The 14478-nt window shown below is 40.3% G+C and overlaps 2 protein-coding genes across 5 annotated transcripts in view; both read left to right on the top strand.

The window, feature by feature from the left end:
- Nucleotides 1-14478, top strand: part of FERMT1 (FERM domain containing kindlin 1) — a 637654-nt gene that overhangs the window by 524056 nt on the left and 99120 nt on the right. The gene's annotated exons all lie outside the window — the stretch shown is intronic.
- The window catches only part of RANBP17 (RAN binding protein 17), a 182175-nt gene that overhangs the window by 106231 nt on the left and 61466 nt on the right, over nt 1-14478 (top strand). For all 4 annotated transcript variants that reach the window (XM_083606421.1, XM_083606422.1, XM_083606420.1 and 1 more), the window contains exons 15-19: nt 1014-1087; nt 1729-1809; nt 9957-10020; nt 10120-10228; nt 13271-13374. In XM_083606421.1, coding sequence (XP_083462547.1) covers nt 1014-1087; nt 1729-1809; nt 9957-10020; nt 10120-10228; nt 13271-13374 — 432 coding nt within the window. The remainder of the gene's footprint in view (nt 1-1013; nt 1088-1728; nt 1810-9956; nt 10021-10119; nt 10229-13270; nt 13375-14478) is intronic.

Raw genomic sequence — 14478 nt, 5'->3', positions numbered from 1 at the left:
GTGAAGCCAAAGCCCAGCTCCCGGACTGAATCATTCTTATTTGAGGGAATCCAGGCATTCGCCCGAGTTGGGTTAAAATAGCCATGGATTGCCGTGAGTCTGGTGGTCCAGAGCAATTTGAAACTGTCAGGGTTGGGCATCAAACAGAAACAAGGTCAAGCAGGAAGAAGAAGCAGTGAAAAGGCCTAGGATAGGAGAAGGGATCTTCTTGACTGACTGCATTTTCCTGGGAGAAGGTGGGTGGCTTTGGGTTCTGGGGTTGGAGGTGGTTCTTTCATAGCAATTTTCTCACCCAACCCCTCCTTCCAGCATCATTTGTAGCTTGTTGTTGTTGTTTAGTCATGTCCGACTCTTCGTGACCCCGTGGACCAGAGCACGCCAGGCAGTCCTGTCTTCCACTGCCTCCTGCAGTTTGGTCAAACTCATGCTAGTAGCTTCGAGAACACTATCCAACCATCTCGTCCTCTGTCGTCCCCTTCTCCTTGTGCCCACCATCTTTCCCAACATCAGGGTCTTTTCCAGGGAGTCTTCTCTTCTCATGAGGTGGCCAAGTATTGGAGTCTCAGCTTCAGGATTTGTAGCTATCACCCATCTATTTCAGTCTGCTTAGTCATCACATGTTGCTTGAGACAGTCTTTCTTTCTTAACTATATAATGCAAGCAGGCTTCCTCAACTTCAACCCTACAGATGTTTTGAGACTACAATTCGCAGCATCCTTGACAACTGGTCCTGCTAGCTAGGGATCATGGGAGTTGTAGGCCAAAAACATCTGGAGGGCCGAGGTTGAGGAAGCCTGGATTATGGAACAGGAGGGGGAGGAAGCAAGGAGAAATACAGTTTGACCATATTTTCAGCCTCATAGTCACAACAGAACTGAATTTCAAAACCAACACCCAACTTGCTGGTTCGCTGCTACCAAAGAAAGTGATCTCTCTTCAGAACAATACATTTTTAAAAAAATCATAGTACAGTAAGCTATTAAGATTTCACTGTTGAATTGTTTTTTTTCCAGGTTTATGCTCGAATGTCAGAAGTTTTGGGAATAACAGATGACAACCAAGTTCTAGAAACATTTATGGCAAAAATGTGAGTTTGAAATGCCTTCTCTTGTGGTTTTTGTCCCGCCCCCAATGTAAACATTAATGCAAATGCTGCTAATAGTTAATGCCTTAATTTTAAAATTTTGAGATGTGACATATGAATGCAATTAATGTGGCTTTTTACTGTCGCCACCACCCTTTTTCTGTTATTATCAGTTAGCAACTGTCTCCTGTTGTTTTCACGTTTTGAAAATCTGAAGGCAACCTTGCTCATTTTGTATTTCCCTTTTTATGCTACATTATATAATACGTTGCATAATATACTGGGGAAACTATTCAGCAAATCTTGACTCTCTAGATAGTTGTTTGAAAGAATGGTCCAAATTCTTCTCTAGAGAGAATAATAAGTGAACCATGAGAAAGAAGGACAACTTTGTAACTGGGATAAAAAAATCCAATTCTTGCCTTCATACCACCTGGAACTAAGTTATTTTTAAGCAGGCTGGTGGCTGATGGTTTAGAGTAGAGTTCAATTTGAGTTTGAAGGCAAGAACAAAGAAAGTATGGATTGCTGCCAAACTGGGATGAATACAGTTAGCTGGGAATAAGTCCCATTGAACTAATATTGTACATGTGTATGTCTGTTTAGAAGATACATTTGTAAAACTTTTCTTTTTTTAATTCTAGTGTTACAAATCTTAAATACTGGGGGCGATGTGAGCCTGTGATCTCAAGAACTCTTCAGTTTCTAAATGACCTTTCAGTTGGATATCCTTTTAACTGTATATCATGAGTCCTATCCACTGGGTAGTTTAGAAGATGGTAGAATGTGCACCCTTTTCATCTTTACTTTTTTACTTGTTGATACTCTTGGGAATAGTTGATACTGAAATAGTAATTAAGCGTAGCCCTTTCTGTGCATAGTCCATTTTGAAAATGCCACCTTGCTTATTTTGCACGTAATCTTCCTTTCAAATTAATTTCTGGTTCCTGTCCAGTTTTATTGGTCAGTAAAGCTGGGATTATGATATAAAACCAAAATAGGTTTATTGTCTCCTTCAACCCTGCTCCTGGTGGCTTCCATGAAAGGGTAACAGCTATGGCAATTGGAATCGGGCAGTGATTGGGGAGATGACCAGGATCCTCTGTGCTTGCTTCAGAGCCTGACGTTAATTGAATGCTCTTGAACGTTCAGCAGCTCACTGGTCCTGTGAGTTAGACTTCTTGGAGAGCACATGGTCTTTTTCACTTTCTCCCATCATCAGCCCAGTGCCATCATCTGCTGTGCAACTCAAGGTCAGGGTCAACTGAGCATTCAGCTAATTGTACTTCTAGTTTAATGAGCGGGTTAACATGATCTGGTGTGAATGTATTTTTGAGTATTTTATGTTTGCCTGTGTGTGTGTGTGTGTAAAGGGAAGTGTCACTTGTATGTGACAAAGACGGAAGAGAAGAGGTTATTGTATTGCATTGCTAAAATGTTAAAAGGGTAAAAATGATTGTTTTTCCTCGATGATTTCTTTCTGTACCTTATTGTTCAATAAACTAAAGGTCAACAAGAAATTCTACTTTAAATAGCTTTGTTAAGATATGAAGATAATCAGTCTTTAAGTAATAAAAGGTAATGAACTTCTTTCATTGGTGCTTCTGCTCCTAGTCTACACAGAGAACTTTAAACTTCAAGCGGTTGCCGCAAAGCAGTTGTGGTGCAAGAACACTCTGTGTTCATCTCAGCCACCACCTTTCTCCTTGTCCTTTGCCATTGAGAGGTGAGGATGACCCCAGATTGGAGGAGGAGCAGCTGGTAGGCAGTGGTAGGCAGGAGGGGGGAAAGTAGTAGGGGTGAAGGTTGGGGGAAAAGATGGTGCAATGGGAAAAGCAATGGCGACAGTGACCCACCTTGGGTGGCACACTGTGTTGTGCTGGGCCCAGATCAATCTGACATCTTCAAAATAGTTGTGTGAATGTCTGTTTTGCTCTCCTTCCTATTCCCCACCCCAATTGAATCAGCATGTTCTTCCAAGCTGCCTTTCCACCTTTGTTTTCTTCTCCATTTCTTTTATAGCAGAAATTGCTTGTTTCTTCCACTCTCTGAAACAAACTAGCCTTAACGAATTCTTACTCCTTTACAGTGGACCCTCGAGTTACATATCGCTTTGGATACATAACTTTCAGGCTGCAAATGCGGCAAACTCGGAAGTGTATACTTCCAGGTTTCGCCGCGCATGCGCAAAAGCGCTCTGTAGTGCCACGTGCATGCGCAGAAGTAGCGCCTCGAGTTACAGACTTTTCAGGTTAAATATGGACTCCCGGAACGAATTTAATTCGTATCCGGAGGGTCCACTGTACAGTGGTACCTCGGGTTAAGTACTTAATTCGTTCCGGAGGTCTGTTCTTAACCTGAAACTGTTCTTAACCTGAAGCACCACTTTAGCTAATGGGGCCTCCTGCTGCCGCACCGCCAGAGCACAATTTCTGTTCTTATCCTGAAGCAAACTTCTTAACCTGAAGCACTATTTCTGGGTTAGAGGAGTCTGTAACCTGAAGCGTATGTAACCTGAAACGTATGTAACCCAAGGTACCACTGTATATGCTTTCTTCCACAAGAAAATAGGCCTGTGAGTGCTCAGAGAAAGAAACCTTGCCTGCCATGCACTAATACTAATCCATTATAGATGTCAAGTCCAAAAGGTTCTGTACTACTGAGCTTTTAATGGTTTTTCACCTGTGCAGTTCACATTTGTTCATTGCCAATATTATATTCAGATTAATTGCAGAATGGTCCTGCTTCTGATGTTATATCTTAGTATTTTGGTTCTGGTTTTCTTTTGATTAGGATTCAGATTTGTTATTTTTTTTAAAAATATATATATGCTTGTTTCAGTTTTGTTCTATCACCTTTTTTAAAGCTGCCTTTAATTTATTTTATAATTTAAAAGATACATAAAATGTATGAATCTTTTTTTAAAAAAGAAGAAATGAATTGCATTGCAACTAGGCTTCAGGTAAATATCAAAGCACTTAAACATCTCCTGTGTTTAAGAATCCTTGGCCTGTGGATATAATTTTTTTCATCTCTTTATCTGATTCAGTGGCATATAGCACCATTGGACAATAAACTGTGGAGGGATCATAGCTCAGTGGGTAAAGCACGTTCTTTTTAGGTTCAGACCTAGTTCCTTCTTTCAACCAGACTGGAAAGAATCTCTAAGGCAATAATGGGCTAGGTGTCCAATAGCATGACTTGATATATGTTCCCCTTGTTGCTTATACAGTGGTACCTTGGTTCTCGAACGGCTTAATTGTCGAACAAATCGGCTCCCAAACGGTGCAAACTCGGAAGTAAGTGTTCCGGTAGGCGAACGTTTTTTGGAAACCAAACATCCGATACGGCTTGCGATTGAGTGCAGAAAGCTCTTGCAGCCAATCGGAAGCCACGCCTTGGTTTTCAAATGGTTTCAGGAGTCGAACGGACTCCCGGAATGGATTACGTTCGAGAACCAAGGTACCACTGTATCTGTTATTAAAAAATCTCATAGAAATTGATGCACTTTTTCATTCCAAACCAGGGTCCACTAATACTCAGTGTTCTACTCTTCTTTTTCCCTGATATTATTATTCCCCAAACGAACTTTGTAAAACGCTCTTGCTTGGTAGGTAATTTTGCTATATCGATGAATGGGGGTACACGATAAAAAGAGCATATAAAATCAGCATTAACTTTGCTAGTTAACTTTTTTTTAATTGGCAACATTGAAATAAACAACGTTTTGAATAAATAAACTGCATTAAATGTAATTTGACTCAAACTTCTGTGATTTGTTTCTTTTTCCAGTTAAAATGAATGTAGCATGATAGAGCTAACCTAAATGCTGTTTCACTTTATTCTTATGTGTTAGTATTAGTTAAGTTTAAAATTGTGTTCTTTGGCAAATGAAAAAAGAATTCAGAAGTATTAAGACACCCACTTTTGTGCTGGAATTTAATATGCAACTTTTTATTGGAAAATAATCGTCCTTGTCTGGCAAAATCCACCATGCAATATTTCTGTTAGTAGGCATAATGTAATAAAGGCAGGGAGGGCTATTTATCACAACAAATTTTGAGGATTTCAGGATTCTTTTTATTATTTTAATATATTTCTTTGGTATTAAATCAGAAAAATGATAAATTACACCTGTCGAAGCTGTTTTTCCTTTTTGTTGGAAAATGATGTACAACCCAATTTTGCTGGTCATTTTGGCTTTTAACGATACATACATTTTCCCCTCTTTTAAATCTATTGGCTCAGCTTTTAAAGAACAATACTGAAGTACTTCTTATTTCTTACATATGAAGTGTTTATAAATACTTCCTGGTATTGCAAACTTTAACCTTTTAACAATGCATTAGTTTGTCAGAGCAACTCAGTGGCTGTGATGTTCAAGCTCACTTCAGACAAGCCCTTCTCATTCTGATAGGGATTAAGTCACTGTGGTTGGTTGAGGATTAGGCTTTCATTATATATAACTTTGTTGAGAAGCATCATGTTTTTTAGAGACCACATCCAGGGGGCCCATTTTCAGTACACAGGGTACATTAAATTGTGATTAATTTGAAAGGCTAAAAAATAATTAGTTTAATTTAAATGCCTGCCCATTGCTTAATTCATTCATATGCATATAATTTTCTTTCAGAATCAAGCGCTACATGTTCCTTGAAATTGGTACTTATCTTTTATTATGCATAAGGGTTATTTATTTCTTCAGAGATTCTATAACAGTTTTTTTTAAAAAAATCACAATTTTAGAAAGGATTAGACAAAAGAGCAAATATATATATATATAGGGAGTATTTTAAGCAACAAGAGGCAACAAATGATTTGTGTTGCTGTCTTGTTTTGCATTATTTTAACAATTATTCCAGGCTTGCATATTTAGAAATATATTAGCCCAATTTGATTTTAAGGCTCAGTTATTTGAATTATAAATCATTATGTCCCTTCTAGCTGATCAGTCACGGAATAGCTTTGAATTCATTTACATAATGGAATGTGTTAGTGTTTCCTTTCTGTCAGTGTAGTCATGGTACTCCCTCATGCATCCTCTGTTGTTTTCTCATAATTAACTTTAACACACTCACACATATACTCATGGTTATTTTGTGAAGGAACTGACCACAAAGTGTCTTTCAGGTATCTGATTGTTCTTCTTCCTACTTACACTGTGATTGCAGCTATTAAAGTCTTTCTTTTGGTTTCAAAGAAAACCCCTGCAAAAAGACTTCACCAAAAGTCTCTACATGTAATTGTTAAAACATAGCCTAGGAAGTGGATTATTTAAAATGTTCATCTTCAGCTGATGAATCTACTGTTTGTTTGTATCTAGATCTAAGCTGGCTTGGTTGCAGAAGCATTGCAGTAAACTATCATTGGACAATAGAGAAAGAAGGAAAAATCTAGACAAATGTAGTAAAGATAAAAATTGCTGCCAAGTCTATTGATGCAAGTGTATTTAAACATGCTTGCTTCTATACTGGATTGTGATTAAAATACAGGCAACTCTCAGTTTACACTGGGGTTACATTCTAGGTACAGAGATTTTGGTGTAAAGCCAAAATTGTGTAAAGTATAGTCAAAACACCTTGGGTTCAATGGCAGGTGAGATTGCCACCTTTTATTATATGTTGTTGTTGTTTAGTCGTTTAGTCGTGTCCGACTCTTCGTGACCCCATGGACCAGAGCACGCCAGGGACTTCTGTCTTCCACTGCCTCCCGCAGTTTGGTCAAAATCATGCTGGTAGCTTCGAGAACACTGTCCAACCATCTCGTCCTCTGTCGTCCCCTTCTCCTTGTGCCCTCCATCTTTCCCAACATCAGGGTCTTTTCCAGGGAGTCTTCTCTTCTCATGAGGTGGCCAAAGTATTGGAGCCTCAGCTTCAGGATTTGTCCTTCCAGTGAGCACTCAGGGCTGATTTCCATAAGAATGGATAGGTTTGATCTTCTTGCAGTCCATGGGACTCTCAAGAGTCTCCTCCAGCACCATAATTCAAAAGCATCAATTCTTCGGCGATCAGCCTTCTTTATGGTCCAGCTTTATTATATATATATTGCCAAATGTGTTGCTGAATGTGAACAAGTTAAATGCACATAAGTTGCGAGTTACCTGTAGTCAAAAATTTAAGAGTATACAGATAGGACCAAGATGTGGGTCCTAGGTCCATTAAAAGCTGAAGACTGATGATGTGAACTTTAGAGGCCATATCCAATTCTGTGGCTTCTCTGGCTCAGTGTACTTCCATGTAGCCAATGGAGCTGCCTTTTCCTTTCCTATCATTTCTAGCCACCTGCACACCCTCAAAATCAACTCCAGAGGGCTGGAGCATGCTCCAAAACAGTTTCTTTGGGATGCGCAGGGGCGAGGAGAAAAAACAGAAGTCCTGTTGCAGTAGTGGAGGTACGCACACAGAATGTTGCATACGTGCCAAGAGTTCTGATTTTTAAAATGTTAGGATTAAAGAAAACAATTTTTTAAATAGAGACTCCAATGTGAATAACTTCCAGGTTGCTTATATAATTTAAACTCTTTCCCTATACCCTCTCTTTAGTACTTTCAGCCAATAATATAGATATGTGTACACTAGTTTCATAGCTATATAGAGTTCTTTAACTATATTTGATTGTGAATGCAAGGTGTTGGGAGGAAAGGCTAATGCCGTAGTTTTCCATGTGTAAGAAGACCCCTATTTTTTGAGCCCAAAATTAAGAAAGAATTAATTGCAACATTCCATGTATAAGACGACCCCCAATTTTAAACTTAAAAAATTTGGGGGGAAATATAGTCTTATACACGGAAAAATACAGTATTTCCAAACTTTTGACGATTTTGCTGTGTTGAATATTCAGTGCCACACTATATCTAACTTCGATGCAGAGACACAGTGGTGCCTTGGTTCTCAAACTTAATCCGTTCTGGGAGTCCATTCAACTCCTGAAACCGTTTGAAAACCAAGGCATGGCTTCCGATTGGCTGCAAGAGCTTTCTGCACTCAATCGGAAGCCATATCGGATGTTCGGTTTCCAAAAATCGTTTGTCTACCAGAACACTTACTTCTGAGTTTGCGCCGTTCGGGAGCCGGTTTGTTCGACAACTAAGCCATTCGAGAACCAAGGTACTACTTTATTTGTTTCTTTCCTTATACAGCCTCCCTCAACCTGGTGCCCTTGAGATGTTTTTACCTACAAATGCATTATCCTTGACCTATAGTGATGCTGGCTGAGACTATGGGAGTTGGAATCTGGAGGGCACCATGTTGGAGAAGGTTCTCCTAGAGTAAAACAATGGTACGGGATAATGTCAGTATTTTTCTGTAGCTCCTTCCTGTCTTAACCATTTTAAACAGAGAAAATATTTTAATAGGAACTGTGAGAGATGAGATGTTGAACTCAAAACCTTGATCCATATGTAGCAGCAAGTTGCGTGCCAGTTCTAATGCATGAGAAAATCCCACCCTCTTCCCCAATATACACACTACAGAATCATAGAATCATAGAGTTGGAAGAGACCACAAGGGCCATCGAGTCCAACCCCTGCCAAGCAGGAAACACCATCAGAGCACTCCTGACATATGGTTGTCAAGCCTCTGCTTAAAGACCTCCAAAGAAGGAGACTCCACCACACTCCTTGGCAGCAAATTCCACTGTCAAACAGCTCTTACTGTCAGGAAGTTCTTCCTAATGTTTAGGTGGAATCTTCTTTCTTGTAGCTTGGATCCATTGCTCCGTGTCCGCTTCTCTGGAGCAGCAGAAAACAACCTTTCTCCCTCCTCTATGTGACATCCTTTTATATATTTGAACATGGCTATCATATCACCCCTTAACCTCCTCTTCTCCAGGCTAAACATGCCCAGCTCCCTTAGCCGTTCCTCATAAGGCATCGTTTCCAGGCCTTTGACCATTTTGGTTGCCCTCCTCTGGACACGTTCCAGTTTGTCAGTGTCCTTCTTGAACTGTGGTGCCCAGAACTGGACACAGTACTCCAGGTGAAGTCTGACCAGCACTATCTGTTCTGACAGAGCTGCTCTCTGTGACGTTAAGAGAGAGTGCTGGAGGTAAATAGTTAAACAGGTTGCCCAGTCAGGACCCAGGGGGGGTGGAATCAGTGGGACTATAAAACCAGTTCTGGGAGGAGTTTGGGGAGGAGTTCGTTGGGAGTTGTTGGTGGGTAGTTGGTTGGATTTAGTGGGTTGGCTGGTTGGGAAAGGCAGTTGGTAATAGAGAGACAGTTAGGGCAGTGGGTTCTTGAGTGTAGGAAGTTAGAAGAGATAGAGGAAAATAAGACTAAGAAAGTAAAGAGCAACAAGGTTTGGAATGCTGTAAAAGTTTTGTTTGTGTCTGAAATAAAATACACTCTTCTTTATTAATTGAGATCTTACTGAGACTGAAGTGATTTTACCAGGGAGGACCTGGTTGGTGGCAGCGGATTAGTGGTGTATGGGTCAATAGTCCATGAGACGACCAGGGGCTCCATAGGAACGCCACACTCACCTGTTGAGGATTAGTGACAAGGTTTACCTGAATTTGTCACCCCATTCTCCCATCTGCTGTGAGAGACGACTGCTGTAAAAGATGAAAGAATTGGCCTTGAGATGTCCTGACAAGTATCATACATTTCCTACTTGTCTTCTAAAAAAATTAAGAACACTATGACTGTTGATAGTTTTAACAACTTCTGCTCTTCTGCTTAGTAATATTATGTATTAATTATTATTTTCTTTGCATTTTTTAAAATAAAAAGCCTAATTTTTGAAATCTGTATGTTCTAATACTCTCTAAACCTATCAATATGTGGTCTCTGAAGACCATAAGCATTAAAAAGTTAGGTTTTGTGTTATCAGCATATGAATTGCATACTGTTGTTTCCCTTAATTTCAAACACTTATATTCTCCTTAAAAAGCTTGTGAAAATAGATGCTGTGAAGTTCATGCTGCAGAATCATACGGTAGGTCTCTCGAATTAGCTTCAATATTTTAAAAGTTGTTAACATAAAATAATGAATGGTGTTGACTTTTTTTAAATCTGTTCTTCATTTTTCCACCAGAGTAAACACTTTCCTTTCTTGGGGGTAAATGATAATTATGGTTTGAGTGACCTTAGATGCAGAACCAGATTCTATACTGCACTCACACGCCTTCTCATGGTAGATCTAGGTAAGAAATTTTTCATTGTATTCCTTCACTCCCTTCCTGAAGTTAGAAAGGTCTCCCAAATACATTGTCTATGGTCTAATAATCAGTTCCTGGCAATATTGATATTTGTTTTTAAATCAAAAGAACACTACGCCAGACATGTTATTAAAACATGTTATGACCACTTTGAGACCTAATCTGCCCACAGAAGGATTCTTTTCCTCATCATGTGCAAGAAAGGTGAAACTAAATTCAACATGGTTTTTCTGGTTGCATTAAGTCCGCATGACTGCTTGTGCCAGAATCAGGATGAAATTTGCTATAGAATGTACTAAAAATTCAGGTTCTTTGGATCCAGTTCATTTTATTTACCTATGGGCTTTCATTTCAAGGCTAATGTTTCTTACTAGGAAATAAGTCTTAGAAGAATTAATTTCTGAATAAACGTATTTTAGATTGGTCAGCTAAATTATAAGAGTGTGATCTTTGGACATGGGACCTATCCCTGTTTCACTGAAGAACCTACTTTCTCTTCTAGGATTCTATGCCAGGAGCAAAAAGACAGATTTGGAATGTACTTTCTTTTTATTTCCACTGGCTTTAGATTGTCCCAAAGATGATTCAGTATTTTAAGTTAATGCTACTTTATTTCCAGACTTACAAGATTCCTCTGCAAAGTAAGAAGCTCCCTCACCAGATTCAAACTAGAATATGCAAAGTTCACCTGTAAACTATCTATGCAGTCCTTGAAGTTATATTGCTATTTCCTGGCACCTTGAAAATCCCTATTCTCATTGGGATTTTTTGAAAAAAGTTTAAAATGCCATAGCATCTAGAGGAAGAAATAAACTGAAAGTGATCATTAACATCAGTGACTCAGATTATGTCTTAAAAATAGCTAGACTGAATAAAAATCACTATCTTGCTAATGCATCTCAGAAGATGGTGGTTACTCAGTTTCTGTTTGTGTGCAAAATGTGGACCCAACAAACCCCATAACACAGTGCTGTCTAAGCTGAGAAGAAACTCTTCTTCGCTACCACTAATTGTAGCCTTTTAAATGGGTTCAATTACCTGTTTGGTCCAACTGAGCACAAAAATTGCACCACTTTGCTATATTGTCTCCCATGCCTCAACAGCCTTCTGTAATCCATCCACCGAAGGAAGGTCTATTTAGGATTTGGAATGAGAGAACACTTAGCAGCTGTAGTAACTTCTTCAACTGGTCACCTATAGGCATAAGTAAAATTAATCTCCCAGAGCATTCTGTAAACCCATTGGAATTTTCAGTCTCCAAGTCTGGCCCATCCTTTGGCCTGTGCATCTCATCTCTCTTCTGCCTCCCTTCAGAGACTGCGTCATGAAAATGTACACCCTTTGTGAGGTAATGATCTGATCATAAGGGTGACATCTACATCCCCCATCCTCAGGCTGCCTGTTTCCATGACAGCGTAATACAACAAATCCAACATAGTACCTGTCACACGTGTCAGTAACAATGACTTGATGTAGCTGAGTGTGTTATGAGGGACATGTCTTTTTGAGCCACAGCCTATGAGGTGGCCTCAGGATGACATACCTGGATACGCCACATGAGGCATGGGGCTTCAGCAGATCAAAAAGCCTTGGATCTCATTATAAGGTAAAGGTAAATGGACCACTGATCATTAGGTCCAGTCATGGCCGACTCTGGGATTGCAGCGCTCATCTCACTTTATTGGCCGAGGGAGCCGGCGTACAGCTTCCGGGTCATGTGGCCAGCATGACTAAGCCGCTTCTGGCAAACCAGAGCAGTGCACGGAAACGCCGTTTACCTTCCCGCCAGAGCAGTACCTGTTTATCTACTTGTACTTTGACGTGCTTTCGAACTGCTAGGTTGGCAGGAGCAGGGACCGAGCAACGGGAGCTCACTCCGTTGCGGGGATTCGAACCGCCGACCTTCTGATCAACAAGTCCTAGGCTCTGTGGTTTAACCCACAGCGCCACCCGCATACACACATTCAAATTTGATTGTGCAGAATGTATCCAAAGGGATTATATTCTTTCAAATAAGTGTGATCCTGTTTCATCAAATTCCATCCCATGTTTGCTCAAGTGGAGTAGTCCAGAGAGTCCTTGGGGGAATTCTGAAAGTGATGAGGAGAGGGATGCGTGCTAAAGCCGGTATATAGAAATCGAAAAGAAATAAGAAGAAGACAGATAATTAGAATATATAGACATCAGCAGTGTCAACTGGGAGAATTAACATGTTAACTGGAATAATAGGCAGCTATAGTTCTTGATATGATATCAAAATGCCCTATGAGTTTTGTGTTTCCATTTCTTGCATAACAATGGAAAATCAGTACTCAAGAGTACAATGCAACACAGTATGAGGGAAGCTGGATTTAACTGCAGATTAAATAATATTGGCTGGGCAAAACCCTGCTCTGAAGCCTTGGTGTGGTGTTGCCATTCGCAGCAGGCAGTGCAGGAAATAATAGATTCAGGATTCAGACCTGGGGCGGATTGAGTGCCAGTTTGGGCCCCCGATCAGATTTGTGTGTGCATGCGCATAGCCCTACACACAGGCTTACCCTAGCTTAGCAACTGAGTAACTAATGCTAGTAGGGTCCTATGAGTGTCAGTCATCCCAAGGGCCCTGTTCTGGAGTGGTCTCCTAGACTACATCTTACTGTAAAAATGTGAAGTTGTGAAGAATGTGGATTCAACCTTTAAAGCTGTAACATTAGAAGCCCTAAGCAGATTGGGCCCAGGATACTTGAATAACCACCTGCACTCATGCCAACCTGTCCGTTTACTGAAATCAGTGTTGGAAGACTTACTTAGGTGTCCACCTGTGAAGATGATTAGGTTGGTGGGCACCCTTAACAGAGCCTTATCATTGGCTCGGCAACAATGGAACTCCATCGCTTTGTAGGCTTGGCAGGCCTTTTGAAGACCTATCGCTTTTCAGTGGCCTTTAGCAAGTTTTGTATATTAGGAGTCCTTGTTGTAGGCCTCCTGGAGTTCATTGTTCTTTTCCTGGCATTTAACCCTTGCCTTTCTTCCTTTTTTCCATAGGTGAAGATGAAGACGAATTTGAAAACTTCATGCTTCCCCTGACAGTTTCATTTGAAACTTTAGCTCAGATATTTAACAATAGTTTTAAACAAGAGGAAGCAAAGGTAAGTTGTTTTGAAGTGGGAAATCTTATTTCTCATAAACCAATAGGGAGATTGCGGGGTGGAGAGATGTGTGGGGAGACATCATCCAGCCAAAAAAAAAATCACACTAAGGCCCATTGACTTAAATTGATGGAAATTAAGTGTGAAAGTAATTCTGCCCTTAAAAACAGAAAGATTCAATTTGGCTGGTTGCCTTTTTCTCAGTTCTGCTTTAGTTTATGTGATGTTTCCCTTTGAAGGTCCATATGTGAACTCTTCATTTTTAAGCCTCTGGGGATATGAATCTACTCTCCCCTACATGAAGGGGCAAGGCATGAGATTTGTTTCCAGAGCAAGATGAAGCAGAGACTGGCATAATGAGCAAACAAGTTGGAAGATTAGGTAGAAGTAGAATTGGTTCTCTGCTCGTTCCTCTCTTGTGATACCTCCCTGCCCCATCCCTGCTTGCAAGGTGCCCTGCTTCCTTATCTGTATCAATCCCCATGTGGTGCTGAGCTTATTCCTAGGCATAGATGTCAACTTTTCCCTTTTCTTGCGAGGAATCCTATTTGAAATAAGGGAATTTCCCTTTAAAAAAGGGAAAAGTTGACAGCTATGTTCCTAGGCTCTGAGGAATGCTGAAGTAGAAGAGCAAAAGGCCTTGATAATCCTAAACTACGAGAAGCAAAATTGCACCGTTGAATTTTCCCTGAGAATTTTGCATTACTGGTGAAACTAGGCTGTTGGTGGAGTTTCCATTAAAAACCTACAAACCCCACACCTAGTTCCCTTGTCTCTCCCTATGTCGTTTCATAAGGGAAGTGTGTGATATGATGTCATCATATTGCGTACTTGCCTCCCTTGCCATCCTCCCCTGAGTGGCAGTGATGAAAACATGACGCCATCTCACACTTTTCCTTTAATCAGTGGGAGATAGGAAGTAGATGTAGGGTTGCTGTTTTAGTGACAGCATTACATTTAGCTCCACTCTCTTGTTTTTCAGTGGGTGATGCACAACATTAGTCATACACAGTGGACTGAATGAAACCAGTGGACTTAAGTTCATTGATATCAGTGACTCTGCTCTGAGCATGATTAATGTTGGACTCTGCTCTGAGCATGATT

The sequence above is a fragment of the Podarcis filfolensis genome (assembly GCF_964270895.1).
Source record: "Podarcis filfolensis genome assembly, chromosome: 3".
Taxonomy (NCBI): Eukaryota; Metazoa; Chordata; class Lepidosauria; order Squamata; family Lacertidae; genus Podarcis; species Podarcis filfolensis.
Note: the sequence above shows the minus strand (reverse complement) of the source record. Positions and strands in the feature narration are given on the sequence as shown.